At 46.3% G+C, this 14,457-nt stretch overlaps 1 protein-coding gene across 9 annotated transcripts in view; it reads left to right on the forward strand.

The window, feature by feature from the left end:
- Positions 1–7,424: 7,424 nt before the first annotated feature.
- Ubr2 (ubiquitin protein ligase E3 component n-recognin 2) overlaps positions 7,425–14,457 on the forward strand; it is a 79,610-nt gene continuing 72,577 nt past the window's right edge. For 7 of the 9 annotated variants that reach the window (XM_087566594.1, XM_087566596.1, XM_087566600.1 and 4 more), the window contains exon 1: positions 7,425–7,814. In XM_087566594.1, the coding sequence (XP_087422720.1) occupies positions 7,737–7,814 (78 nt within the window). In that variant the 5' untranslated portion in view covers positions 7,425–7,736. 9 annotated transcript variants of the gene reach the window in all.

A 14,457-nucleotide genomic window follows, 5' to 3' on the forward strand; every position in this document is an offset into this window, starting at 1 on the left:
GTTCACATTCCCAACATCTGCTTTCTTGGTTATAATCACAACTCCTAGTAACCTGCTAAAATCAAAACTCAAATCGACCCCATAAAACTGCAAGGTTTCTGTAAGGCAAAGGACACTGTCATTAGGACAAAATGGCAACCAAGGGATTAGGAAAAGATTTTTACCAACTCTACATCAGGTAGAGGGTTAATGTCCAAAATATACAAAGAACTCAAGAAGTTAGACTCCAGAGAACCAAATAACCCTATTTTAAAAATGGAGTACAGAGCTAAACAGAATTCTCAACTGAGGAATCTCAAATGGCTGAGAAGCACTTAAAGAAATGTTCAAAATCCTTAGTCATCAGGGAAATGAAAATCAAAATGACCCTGAGATTCCTCCTTATATCAGTCAGAATGGCTAAGATTAAAAATTCAGGTGACAGCAGATGATGGTAAGGATGTGGAGAAAGAGGAACACTCCTCCATTGTTGGTGGGATTGCAGACTGGTACAACCATTCTGGAAATCAGTCTGGAGGTTCCTCAGAAAATTGGACATTGCACTACCTGAGGACCCAGCTATACCTCTCTTGGGCATATACCCAAAAGATGATCCAACATACAACAAGGCACACGCTCCACTATGTTCATAGCAGCCTTATTTATAATAGCCAGAAACTGGAAAGAAGCCATGTGTCCCTCAACAGAAGAATGATACAGAAAATGTGGCACAGTTATACAATGGAGTACTATTCAGCTATTAAAAACAATGATTTCATGAAATTCACAGGCAAGTGGATAGAATTAGAAAATATCATCGTGAATGAGGTAACCCCGACACAAAAGAACATACATGGCATGTAGTCACTGATAAGTGAATATTAGCCTAAAAATTCACAATGCCCACGATACAACCCACAGAACATATGGAGCTAAAGAGGAAGGAAGACCAGGGTGTGGATGCTTCAGTCCTGCATTGGCGGGGGAACAGGATGATTGAGGGAGATGGAGGAAGGGGTCCTGAGAGGGAGAGAGGAAGGGAAGTAAATAAAGGGGCAATGTCAGATACTGGAGGGGACGGGAGAGAGGTACAGAGAATTAGAAAATCGGATAAAAATATGTATCAGTGGGGGATGAGGAACTGAGGGTAGCCACTGTAGGGTCCCAGACGCCAGGAAAACGAGAGGCTTCCAGGACCCAACGGGGATGAATGTTAGCCAAAATGTGCAGAGAAGGGAAAAGAGACCCTGACAAGACTACCTCAAGTAAATAAGCATGGCCCCCAGTCAAGGGATGGGGCCACCCAACCATCTCAAAGTTTTTAACCCAAAACATTCCTGTCTAAAGGAAGAACAGGGCCAAAAACTGGAGCAGAGACTGAAGGATGGGCCATCCAGGGACTGCCCCACCTGGGGATTCATTCTGTCTGCAGACACCAAACCTGACACTGTTGCCATTGCCAAGAGGCGCTTGCTGACAGGAACCTGGTGTGACTGCTCCTTGGGAGGCTCAGCCAGCAACTGACCAATGCAGATGTGGATGCTTGGAGCCAGTCATCAGACTGAGCTCAAGAACCCTTGTGGGGGAGCTAGTGGGAGGACTGGAGGAGCTGAGGAGGATTAGAACTCCATAGGAAAAAGAATATCAGCTAACCAGACTACCCAGTGATCCCAGGTACTAGACTACCAAGGACTGTAGAGGAAGGGATCCATGGCTCCAGATGCATATGTAACAGAGGATGGCCTTGTCTGACAACAATGGGAGGGTAGGCCCTTGGTCCTGTGGAGGTCTGATGCCCCAGCGTAGGGGGATGCTGGAGAAGTGGGGCAGGAGAGTGTGGGGAGCTGGGAGAGCACCCTCATAGAGGCAAAGGGGAGGGAGGGGAGGGCAGATGTGGGATGGGGAGGTTGTGGAGGGATAACTGGGAATTGGGATGTAAACCAATGGACTGGTTAAAAAAAGAACCAACTGGGCAACAGGACCTTCCGCATTCACACACACATTCCCAGTTAAAGCATCAGAACCGCACCCTACAGGGAGGGAGGGCTAAGTGGCTGAGGGGTGGAAGAAGAGAGAAGGCCTTCTTCAGAGTCTTAGTAGTGTGGCTCTTTTAGGCAAAGGCCATCTCTAATGAAGCGGCTCTCTGAGATGATCTTTGCTTGTTCACATTGCAGGGGAGAGGGGAGATTTGGATGCATGTCCTTAATTTGGAGTGAACCAAAAAATCATACACTTTTGGGAAAGGGTGTGAGGATATTCAGGAAGGGAAGGTCACTGACTGAAAGCTAAGGCTACGGAGATGCCTCACCATCACTGAGAGGCATTTCAGGAGCTGTGCTATGTGACTGACTGCCCGTGGTCACCTTAGTTGACCATGAGGGTTGAGGTTACCTGCTCCAGAGCAGGCATAGAGGAGGGAAGAGGCCGTTCTACTCCGGCATCTCAAATCTGTGAGATTGCTGGGGTTTGAACATGTTCCACCTCAACCATCCCATGCCCAGCTGCTGGCACGGTCCACGTGCCCTACAGTAGGTGTTGGGAGTTTGAATGTTGGGAATTCACGTGCCCGCTGCAGGTCCCTGCCAACAGAGCCAATGGCCGGGCAAGGGGACAGAGACCGGACTTTTAGGATTCCTCGGCAAGAAAAGGAGAGGAAAGCAGGAACAGAATCGCTACGACAGTGAGGCAGAGAGATCAGACTTAAGAGCCCACAGACATATAAGAATCTGGGAAAGTAGCTACTCCCTGGATTGGGTCTGGGGTAGCAAAGATGAAATATAGATTCAGCAAGTATTAATTTAGAAATACCAGAGGGGAGTGTGTGATAGCGGTGGGGAGGTTTGGAAGTGCCCAACCACTGAGCTAGATAAGGGTATTAAAAGTAACGTTGTGGGGCTGGGGATTTAGCTCAGTGGTAGAGCGCTTACCTAGGAAGCGCAAGGCCCTGGGTTCGGTCCCCAGCTCCGGAAAAAAAGAACCAAAAAAAAAAAAAAAAAAAAAAAAAAGTAACGTTGCATGCGTGTGTCTATCACTCACGAATCAAGAGCTCTTGGGCTGGTGCAGAGCCCCGGGCACCCGCTGGGGGCTCAGAGCAGCTAACAGATTAGAGCTAGAGTAGGGGAGCCAAGTTCAATGATACATATGTAGGAAGATATCATAATGAGTCTGTGGGGTCCATAGATAAAGATACTTGCCCCCAAGCCTGACGACCTGAGTTCAATTCTCAGGTCTCACACGATGGAAAGAGAAAACAAAGTAGCATGAGCTGTGCTCTGATGTTTACATGTGTGTTGTGGCACGCGCGCGCGCACACACACACACACACACACACGCACGCACACGCACGCACAAATAAATATGTAAATAAACAAGCAAACAAATGCAAAATGGTCTGTCCCAGAACTGTACATATAGATTGTCCTCGAATATTGTCATTCCCCCTGCCTCTGCCCACAGAGGGCTGAGATTAAAGGTAAGTGCCACCAAGCCTGGCAATATATTTTCATCTTTTTAAAAGTTTGAATAAAAGGGGGTTGGGGATTTAGCTCAGTGGTAGAGCGCTTGCCTAGCCCTGGGTTCGGTCCCCAGCTCCGAAAAAAAAAAAAAAAAAGAAAAAGAAAAAAAAAGTTTGAATAAAAGGGGACCCCAATAGAGGAGGAGTTAGAGAAAAGACTGAAGGAGCTGAAGGGGTTTGCAGCCCCATAGAAGAACAACAATGCCAACCAACCAGAACCCAGCAGAGCTCCTAGGGGGCTCTGTACCAACCAATGAGTACACGTGAAGGGACCCATGGCTCCAGCCGCATATGTAGCAGAGGATGGCATTGTCCAGCATCAATAGGAGGAAAAGCCCTTGGTCCTGTGAAGGCTTGTTTTCCCAAAGTAGGGAAATGCCAGGGCATTGAGGTGGGAGTGGGTGGGTGGAAGAGGGAACATCTACATAGAAGCAGGAGGAGGGGGAAGAGGGTATGAGAAAAGGGGGGAAGGGGGTAACTTTGAAATGTAAATACGTAAAATATCCAAGAAAAAACCATAAACATGTCTCAAACCTGATCTGGGTGGGAACTTTTGTTTTCTATGCAAACCACAGTTTTCTTCTGGGAATACATTAGCATTCCTGATAAATATGCAAAAAATTTGTAGCATGTGTGATAACTGGCTCCATCCTTTTCCCAAGACTTACTTATTTATCTTTGTAACAGCTCTGGCGGCTTTGAATTTGCTATGTAACTGAGGGCAGGGATCTTCCTGCCTCAACACCCCAAGTGCTGGGGTTATAGGAATGCACACATATGCCACCTTGGTAGCCTTGAAGAGATTTTTGTTTTAAAGACAGATTTTCTGTGTGTAGCCCTAGCTGTCCTGGAACTCATTCTGTAGACCAGGCTTGCCTCAAACTTACAGAGGCCGGCATCTGCTTCCAAAGTGCTGAGATTAAGAGATTGATTGGTTTTTATCTGTAGAAGTGTTTATTCTGTTCTAATCATGCCTCATGGATGTTACCTTCTTCTTGGTTTTATGTATCTCTGTCCTCAGAATCCTCCCCCTGTGTCTCTGTCTCCCAGAACTCCCACCTTCTATTTCCTGCCTCAGCTCATTGGCCAAAGGCTTTTTTTATTGACAGGTAGATGCTTTTACACAATACACAAGAGATTCTTTCTATCACTGTGTGTGCCTGGTGCCTTAGGAGTCACCAGATCTCACGGGACTGGAGCTATGGATGGTTGTGAACCACCATATTGGTGCTGGGAATCAACCCTGGGTCCTCTGTAAGAGCAACAAACAGTCCTAACCACTGAGCCATCTCACCACTCCCTCATTTTTTTTAATTAAAAACTTATTATAATTGTGTGATGTGCGCAAATGTGCACTCATGTTATGTCGTGTATGAAGATCAGAGGACAATTACTGGAAGTTATTTCTCTCCTTTCACTACGGTCTCTGGTGATGACACTCCAGTTGTCAAGTTTGTGTGGCAAGCTCTTTTACCCACTGAGGGATTTTTTTTTCTTTTTTTTCCGGAGCTGGGGACCGAGCCCAGGGCCTAGGCAAGCGCTCTACCACTGAGCTAAATCCCCAACCCCCCACTGAGGCATCTTATGAACACAGAGTTTTTTGTTTTTGTTTTTTTTTTTTTAAGTTAGGAGATCAAAACCAGGACCTAGTACCTAGTAAGTAAGGTCCACTTCCAATAGCAGATTTTCTTATATGTGAAAAAGGTTTATTTTTCTAGTTAAAAAATAATATTTTGGGTTGGGGACATGTGTGCTTGTAGAAGGGCCTAAACCATCTGACCGACTTAAGGCTAGCCTTCTTCCTCTTTGCTGAGGGTTATGAATTCAAGGCAGACTTCCAAAGAGTGGATGCCGACTTAATTACTTTTTTGTCGTTGTGATAAGATATCACGAGCAGAGCAACTGATAGGAGAAAGGGCTTATTGCAGCTTATGGTTTCAGAGAGTGAGTCCACGTCATGGCGGGGAGCCTGGAAGCAGGTAGGCGTGTTAATTTGTGGAGCAGTAGCTGAAAGTTTACTGCTGATCCACAAGCAGTAGGCAGAGGTAGGAGCTAACTGGGAATGGCAAGGGCTTCTGAAACCTGAAAGCCCCGCCCAGTGACACACCCTCTGCACAGTTCCACCAATGGGGAACCAAAACATTTAAATATATGTGCCCCTAGATGGGCCATTCTCATTCAGACAACCACACGTGCTCTTCCAGGACTCCTGACTTTGGATAATAATGCCTTTGTGTCCCCTAACATCAAGGTATCCACCAAAGCTCCTCCCTTTGGCTACCAGGCTCTTAAGACAATGGATCCCAATTTATAAGAGTTGGAAAAGCATCTTGACAAGAGAGACTGGAGTCAAGACAGTATGGATCAGCGATGGACTAGGACCACACCTTGACCAGGGCCGCCCTTGTCTTAAATATAAACCTCATTGTAGCAGGAATGCCAGGGCTGCCTCCATGTAAACGCTGCGGGCTGTGCAGCTGCAAAGGCATCTCCTGCAAGAAGACCTAATTGAGGACTGCCTGAGGAGCAAGTATTGCTGGTGCGAACAATGCCAGCCAATCAGGAACTGCTGCTTAGAAGAGATGCTTTCTTGGGACCAATGGAGGCGTGGGTGGAGGATATTAAAGGAGCTTGTAGCGGTGCTCTGATGAGCTTGCTGCATTTCTCACCTGCTCCTGGAGTCTGTGTTGTTGACTCTTTGCCAACTCACTGCCAAGCCCCAAGGGCAGGTAGGGTCAGGCAGAGAGCTGTCCAAGGCACAGGCAACACCTCATGTCAGGACTCTGAAGGTGGTGAACTCGGGAGTGGGCAGGGGGTCATTGGACCTTTTTGTCCCTCTTCCCGATGTGGCTACATCGAATAAGCCTCCTTTCTCTACCTCTTCGTTATTGCGTATCTTTTTAATTGCCATATCGAGGATACATGCTTGAGCCTAGCTTGTTAGAGCTGCTGGCTCCAAGATCTCACCCTAACAACACCAGTACAAAATATCAGCCTCTTCCTACAGGGCAACTAGGGTTTGTCTGGTCATCTGTGAGAGCCTAAACTTCTCCACGAAGACAATTTAAAAGGTATTTAAATGCATGTCACAAATTACAGTCAGTATATGTAAACCTCCGATCGATCTACTTTTAGATCTGCTTCTGTCAGTCTAGTTTTAAAGCAACGCAGCTGAAATATCCAGTATTTCTGCTGCTGCTTTGTGGCCTGCCATTGAACCCTAAAAAATTTTTTTCCTTGACCTTTTGAGAAACGGCAAAAACAATGGCAGTCGCAGCTCTCGCCCGGGCTCTCCCTCCGCGCAGCCGCAGGACGCAGGCAGGCAGGACGCGGAAGTAAGCGCGCGCTTTCAGGGTTGTTTTACTCTGAGAGTCGATCTTTAAGTTGACTTGTTAGACTCCTTTTCTGTTGCAGCAAGACTTAAAAAAGAAAATATATATATCAGTCAAATGGTCATAAACTAAATTTCTTGCAAATGTGCCTTAAAACCTTTCAAAATCTCGGTACTAAATACACCTCGGTGACTAGTGCCAGGATGACAAGGCATTAGAACCTCCGGAATAGAACGCGCGATTCATTCATTCTTTTGACAATTGAGATACCAGACTTTTGACAGACAGCTGAGTGGATATCGCGCCTGGAACGTTTGTTCTTGGTGCTGGGGAGATCAAAAAATGACAAGAATAAATGGGACTAAGAGACTAAAACGAGAGCTCAAACGTTATTTCGCTCTTCCGTGGTCGAGCCCACCTCACGGATTCTAAATTGTCTTTTTCCAGGCTTCCGCCAGGGGGATGGACTACAACTCCCATGATACTCGTGCGCCGCTCCTTATTAGAGGCTTCGCTTCTCTCCCTGGCCGCGCAGGGGACGACTACAGTTCCCAGAATGCTCTGCTCTCCCGCTTGGGTGTTTTTGCCCCTCTCTTGGCGTTGAACGCGGTAGTGGCCATCCGGAGTGCCAGGCCTGGGGTTCTCGGTGTCCTTCCCCGGGTCACGGGCGAGGAGGCGACTTGACTTCTGGGCGCCGAGCCCGGGCGCGCGCGCAAGCGGCTGCCGTCCCCGCTGCAGGTTCGCGTCCCGCTTTGCTCCTTGCGCAGCTCGGCTCGCGGCCGCCGGGACGGCCCGGGACTGACGGCCCCGGGACAGGGGTGACCGTCGCGGCTGCGGGAGCAGAGGCGAAGCTGAGGCCCGGGAAGAGGCGACAGCGGCGAGAGCACCCGGGGAGAGGAGGAGGTGAGAAGATGGCGTCGGAGATGGAGCCCGAGGTGCAGGCCATCGACCGCAGTTTGCTGGAATGTTCTGCCGAGGAGATCGCAGGGGTGAGTGCGGGAGCCCGGGAGGAGTACGTCCGGCCCTCGCAGGCCGCGCCCCAGGGGAGGAACAGAGTCCTGGAAATCCGGGAGCCCGCCACTGACTTCGGGTAACAGCCGCGCTGGCCATGTCCTGTGGGGAAAGGACCCAGGAGGCCATCGAGCCTGCTCTGCGCCTTCGGTACTCAGATCCTCCTTATACCCGGCGACTCTACTACAGTGCTTTCATTATCCCTAATTACCTTTCACCCTCCATTAAGTCGACAACACTTGGGCCTTTGCCCTATATGCTAGCTGCTGGAAGATGGGAGGAAGCAAGCCTCTTCCTAACGTTGTGGTATAAGCGCCCTACTTATCTTCTGATTCCTTTTCTTGGGATAAGCGGAGCAGTGTCCGCGCCGAAGCTTTCTACCCTCACCCAGCTCCAACTTTGTTGCTGGGACTGCTGGGGAAGGGGGTTGGAGGGTACCCAGGCTGCAAACAGCACAGTCCGACATTCCTCCCTCCGTGCTTTTTTTAAAAAAGTTGTTTTGCACTTGTTTATCTCGTTAGATGGCAACGTTGGTTGCCTGTGTGTACTAGTGGTGTCTCGACATGGAGGGTGGGAGATTTTTTTTTTTTTTAAACTACCCAATTTTTCTAGGAGTTGGGAAAAGTTGGACGAAGAACAAACATTATATAACTTTGAGAAAGCAGCTTTGGATAACAGATGCAAACTCATTAGGGATGATAGCGTTGATCCCAGCCTATCAGGAGCCCTTAGGCCCTCAACCTAAGCCCTTCAGAACATAGAAAGGACTTAAAATGTATTATGAACAGCGCTGATACAAGTAGCAAAGTTACGAAGACAACAACTTCAACAAACTCAGTGTCAGTCTTTTGCCAGTGAGGGCAGGGGACACCTATCAGAACGGATTGTCCACAGCGACTGGAAATAGCTCAGACAATTGGAGCCTAGACTCAGAGGCCTCCAGCTGAAAAAGCTCCCAGGAAATGGGTGACTGTTCAACACATCGTCACACGGGATGTTAGGGTCAGTAAGTTGGGATGTGCAGCTGGTGACGAATCTTTGGAGTGAGCTGATGAGACTTAGATAAGTGTAGGTGGAAGTGAAGGGGAGGGGTGTGGGGGTAATTTTTTTAAAAAAATACATTGTTGCCTGATGAATTTAAGTTTTGAAATTTTTTTGGTAAGGCTAAGTAAGGTAGGCGTGCAGTCTGTTTTCCTGTACTCAGAAGGATTTTACCCCCCATCTGCCTTTGACTTATGAAAGACATCTGGAAGAGATAAAAAAAAGCCCTGTTATAAGAAAACAGGAAAATAAGACTAAGTGACTTGCTATCTTATTCTAACTGTCAAATCTGCTCGTGTCGGAGGCAGGGGGATTTTGTTTTCCTCCTGACCCCTTAGCTTGTTGCATCAGTTGCTGATGGTGACAGCAGCTGTGTTACCCCCATTCTGACAGTGGTGAGGTATCTTCGGTTTGATCCTGAGGAAGCCCAGCGCCGGAGGCTGTTACTCCCAGCTCGCTGAAAATTTCAAGCATATGGAATGGGGGAAAATAAGGGAAATGCAACAAAACCTTTATTTATTTTTTTTAATTTATAATTATGTGTATTTGTGTATGTCTGTGTCGGGGTATGTACATATTCCAGGTCCCCTGGAACTGCAGTGACAGACGCTAGCATGGATGCTGCTTTGAGAGTGGTCTCTCCAGGCCCAAGCAGAACTTCCGTTAACTTGTGCTGACTCTGAGTTTGAGGAGATCACCATCTGAGCTCTCTTTACTTTTAAGCGCTGTTCTATATAGATTTATGAAATTAAACTTGAGGAGATGTAGTCTGAAGGCCTTCAAATAGGGCAGGTGCACACTAGGATCGATGCTGTTATGTCTGGAGGAGTCTACTGGGTGCATTTAGTCAGGATGCCAAACTCTTAACATTGTTCTTTCCGCTTAGGCCCCAGCCTGACCCTTGACCACAACTGAAAATTTTAGTCAGGTGTGGTGGTTCATACTTTTAATTCCATTGCTGCTCAGGTAGAGGTAGGCGCATGTCAGTTTGAGGCTAGCCTGTTCTACGTGGAGTTCCAGGCCAGCCAGGGCTATTTTAAAAAAAAAAAATCTTATTTTCAAAAAGTAAATTTTAGAAAAGATGTTGTAGAAAACGTATTTATTGCAGAATTTAGACCAATTTAGAAAATAGATAATTTTCTAAGACCAAGTAATTCCATTTTGACTTAGTAAGTAGCGATGCCTTTTGTGTCATTTGGCTTTCTGTGTGTCCCAGGCTAGCCCTGAACTCACAGTCTTCCTGCCTTAGACTTCCAGGTGTGACAACCACACCTGGCTTATGAGTAAGTATCAAGTCTTCAACACTTGATTGGCACAAAAGAAAGACTTTGTGATCCCATCCTTTTTAACCAAGCTGACTCTACTGTTGTAATTTTAGAGGGGGCCAGTGAAGCCAGCTGCTGTCAGTCTTCTCCTTGATGTAATTGATGTGTATGATTGATTGTTCCCATATGCTATCATGGGCTTAAATTATCATTTAAGAAGTACATGTATTGTTTTCTCCCAAGCCTAAAAAGAAATTCAAGCTGTGTCGGATGGTGCAAATCTATAATCCCAGCACTCAGGAGGCTGAGACAGCGGGGTTATTTGGACATTCCAATCAGCCTGTGCTACCTAGGGGATTCTTGTCTCAGAAAGGGGGGTGGGGGGAAGGAGGGAGAAGGGGAAAGAGAAGAGAAAAGAAATTTGGAGCTGGGTAGATGGCTCGTTCAGGCACAGCAATATATGTGATCCCAGGAGAGCAGGAGACTGGAGGATTCCTGAGACTTGCTAGCAAGCTAGTCTGGCCAAATCAGTGAACTCTAGATTCTGCGAGAGACTTATTTAAAATAAGGCAACGAGGAAGACATCTGATGCTCCCTCCTCCTCGGGCATGCGCGTGTGTGCACACACACAGAGAGAGCAAATGAGAGGCTGCAAGCATTTCTGTCATGAGCTTGAGTTTGTGTCTGTATGTAGTATGTGAGTGATGAGTGGATGTGGGTTCACCTGCGTGCCAGGCTTTTTTGTGGAGATCATAGAATATCACGTGGGCTCCATGCTTTCCTTCCATCTCTTTTGTGGACTCTGGGGATCAAACACAGGTCAGCAGGCAAGCTCCTTTAACCAGTGGGCTCTGGCCAGCACTCATTATAGATGTTTTGTATAGCGTTGTGTGCGTGTTGCTTCTTTCTAGCTTCCCATGGTGAACGGCGCACAGGGTTGGGGAGCCTTCCTGGAGTTGGATGCTCATGAAGTTCCCTTTTATGTTTTCATCTCTCTTCAGATCCCCAAGCTGTAAACAACTGCTAATCTATTTTCCATCTCCGTAGACTCATTCTGAACATCATATAAGTGGAATCTTATAGTTTATTTTGTGATACCTCCTTTCTTTTCACGGAGTTCATCCGGGTTGTAAGGTGCATCGAGACTTAATTCTTTTTTATTGCCAAATAGTAGAACCTTGTGCCGATGGATACAGCACATCTTACCTGTTCGTGAATGGAGAGATATCTGCGCTGGGTGCTGTTTGGATCTCTGGAACGTGCTACTGGGAATATTTGTGTAGTTGTGTGTGCACGCTTTGATTTCTCTTGGCCGTGTCCCTAGGGGGGGAGCTGCTGGGTCATATGTTAATAACTCTTTTGAGGAACTGCCAGCCTGTCTTCCAAAGTGGCTGCTGTGTTTTATACTCAGCAGGGCAGGAGGGACCGTGGTTTTCTGCATCCTGGCCAGCTCTCGCCTGCTTCTGATTGTTGCTATGATAGTATGTGAGGTGAGGAGGACTGTCTCTCATGATTGGCGATCACGGTGGTGAACACATGCCATGAGCTTGGTTTCTGGATCTTCCTACCTGTTTATTAATGGAGCTCTCCCCAGCTCTCCTCCATCTGACCAGGAGGGTTTGCTATTTCATAGCTGCCAGCTCGCAGGCTGCATTGTAGCCTTGTTTGAAAGCAAACCAGATGTGCTTGAGGATGCGAACTAATTGGCTATAGAACACTTAGAAACGGTAATGAGGAGGCCAGCCCCTGGGGACCCTTTTGTTTTTGTGTTTATGTTTTTATAAATGCTCTCAACCCCAAGACTTTAACCTTCAATGATAGGAAGGCTGGGAACGTTTACTCAGGTGGCATGAGGTGACAGTTTCTTTATTTCCTCATGGGGACTTATTGCTCTAGTCCACGTATCAGAAAGGACAAATGAAAGCAGTCAACTTAGAAACCCCAGTAACGTCTCCCATGGACCCCTCCCTCGGCTGCAGGAGCAGGGGAGAACTGATAGAGAAAGCTGTTGGTTTTTTTTTTTTTTTTTTCTTTTTTTTTTCCCCAGAGCTGGGGACCGAACCCAGGGCCTTGCGCTTGCTAGGCAAGCGCTCTACAAATGAGCTAAATCCCCAACCCCTGTTGGTTTTATTACTTTGAGAAATGTGTGAGCAATCACTGTGAGGAACATTCTAAAATTTTCTTGCTTTGTATAGTGATGCTAAGTTTAATCAGATTACGGTGTCTGTAATGGAGTTCAAATACACATACTGTGCGGCTTTGAATTTTTCCCACAGCAGCAGTAAACTTGTGCATTTGTTATTTGGGCAGTGCTGGGTGCTGTGCCCAGGGCCTCATGTTCTGTACTAACTACTGAGCAACATTGCCAGCCCCGGTCCTTGACTTTCTAGACTTGACATATGGGTAACATATGTCAGCCTTTTTAGCTAGGTTCTGAAATAATAGCACATGATAAAATGATATTTAAAATTAGACGCTTGTTTTACTAATGCCATGTTTTGTGTAAGGATAACAGCCTCAACTTTTTTCTTTCCTCTAAGATGTATTTTTAATTTTTAGTTAATTTTTAGTTATGTATATATCTGTGTGTATGTCCATGTGTGCTGGTGCCTGCCCTTAACGATGCCAAAAGAAGTCGTCTGCTCCCCTGGATCTAGAGCCACAGGTGGTTGTGAGCTGCGCTGTGAAACTGTGGAGACCGAGTTCGGGGTGTGTGCCGCAGACCCTTCCCAGGTCCAAGCTTCTCCTTTGACCTTTAGGAGCAAATTTGATACATCTGCTGTTGGAGCCACAATTATTAATAAAACATAATTTCTTCTAAGAACCATTTTACAGTGCTGTAGAAGTAAGGTTTTAGGAGAAATCCAGCATAAAGTAAAGAAAACTAATTTTTTTCTTTAAAAAAATGCTTTTCAGGAAAACTTTTCATAGTGCTGTCAATTAAAATTATATACAGGTGTTTTACTTTTTCATTCATAAAGAAAAGGGCATAGGCCTTTGATAATCCTTATTCTTTGCTTGCCTGACAGTGGGTAAACAATTGGACCTTTCCCCTTGGATATGACAATAAAGGTGTCACTTAAAACTCAGTGAGTTGGATATGATGGCTTCTGCCTTTAATCCCAGCACTTGGGAAGGAGAGCAAGAGAATATTTGAGAGTTCCAGGACAGTCGGGGCTGTGTAGACGGGACCCTGTGTCAAGAAAAAAAACAAAACAAATCAAAACAAAACAAACCCCTCCGTGAGTGGGAGCGCACTGTCCTCGTAACAGTGGACTTAACGTGAGCGTGTATGCGTGCACGCTCACTCACCTGTACATATCCTTCCAATGCAGCATTTTGGTTTAGAACTACTCTTTAAAAGGGGAGAATCATTAAGATCTTGGGATGGTCTCCTAAGAAGTAACTATCATTTTAAAATAATTTAGTCTCTTCCTGTCCCTCTGAAGGCAGTGTTTGGAAAATTCACTTTTACCTAAGCAGTAAAAACTCACATTACAGCCTTTCTCTCAATTCCATTCCCTATGAACCAAGTGTTTAGATTTTTAGCAAAAGTTTTCTGGAACGTGAGAGTGACTAAAATGTTAATATATGCCACTCATGGAATTTTTGTTGTTTGTTTTTGTTTTTCGAGATAGGATTTTCCTGTGTAATAGCCCTGGTTTTCCTGGAACTCCCTATGTAGACCAAACTGACCTCAAACTCTCAAAAGATCCACCTGCCTTTGCCTCTTGGGTGCTGGGATTAAAGCCATGAACCATAATCCCTGGCCTACCTCATGAATATTTAAAGTGTTACTATTAGAAGGAAATATGGGGGTTAAGGTTTCTGAAGAGAATAGTTACATAAAGGCTTTACATTTACTTTTTAACTTTTTTCTTTTTTTATGTGTCTGGGCATTTTGTCTAGATGCATGTCTAGTGCCCTTGGAGTTTAGAGGAGGGCGTCACATTTCCCAGAACTGAATTACCAGTTGGTGGTTTGTGGGCCACCACTTGGGTACTGGGAACTGAGCCTGGGACCTCTGCAAGAGCAGCAAGTGCTTTAACTCTGAGCCAGCTCTCCAGCCCCGTCAGACTTCTAAGGTTTTAGGTTTCATCATAGTCCCTTGAATTCCTGACCTTCCTGCTTCCACCCTGGGTGTTCTGGGATTACAGGTACACATCACCATGCCTGGCTTGACTAGGCGTCTTTTTATTTTCTTTTTGACTTTCAAAACAGGGTTTCTCTGTGTATCCCTAGCTGTCCTGCAACTCACTCTGTAGACCAGGCTGGCCTCAAACTCAGAGATCTGCCTGCCTCTGCTTCCCAAGTT

The sequence above is a fragment of the Rattus norvegicus genome, chromosome 9 (genome assembly GCF_021556685.1).
Source record: "Rattus norvegicus strain SHRSP/BbbUtx chromosome 9, alternate assembly SHRSP_T2T, whole genome shotgun sequence".
In the NCBI taxonomy this organism is placed as follows: Eukaryota; Metazoa; Chordata; class Mammalia; order Rodentia; family Muridae; genus Rattus; species Rattus norvegicus.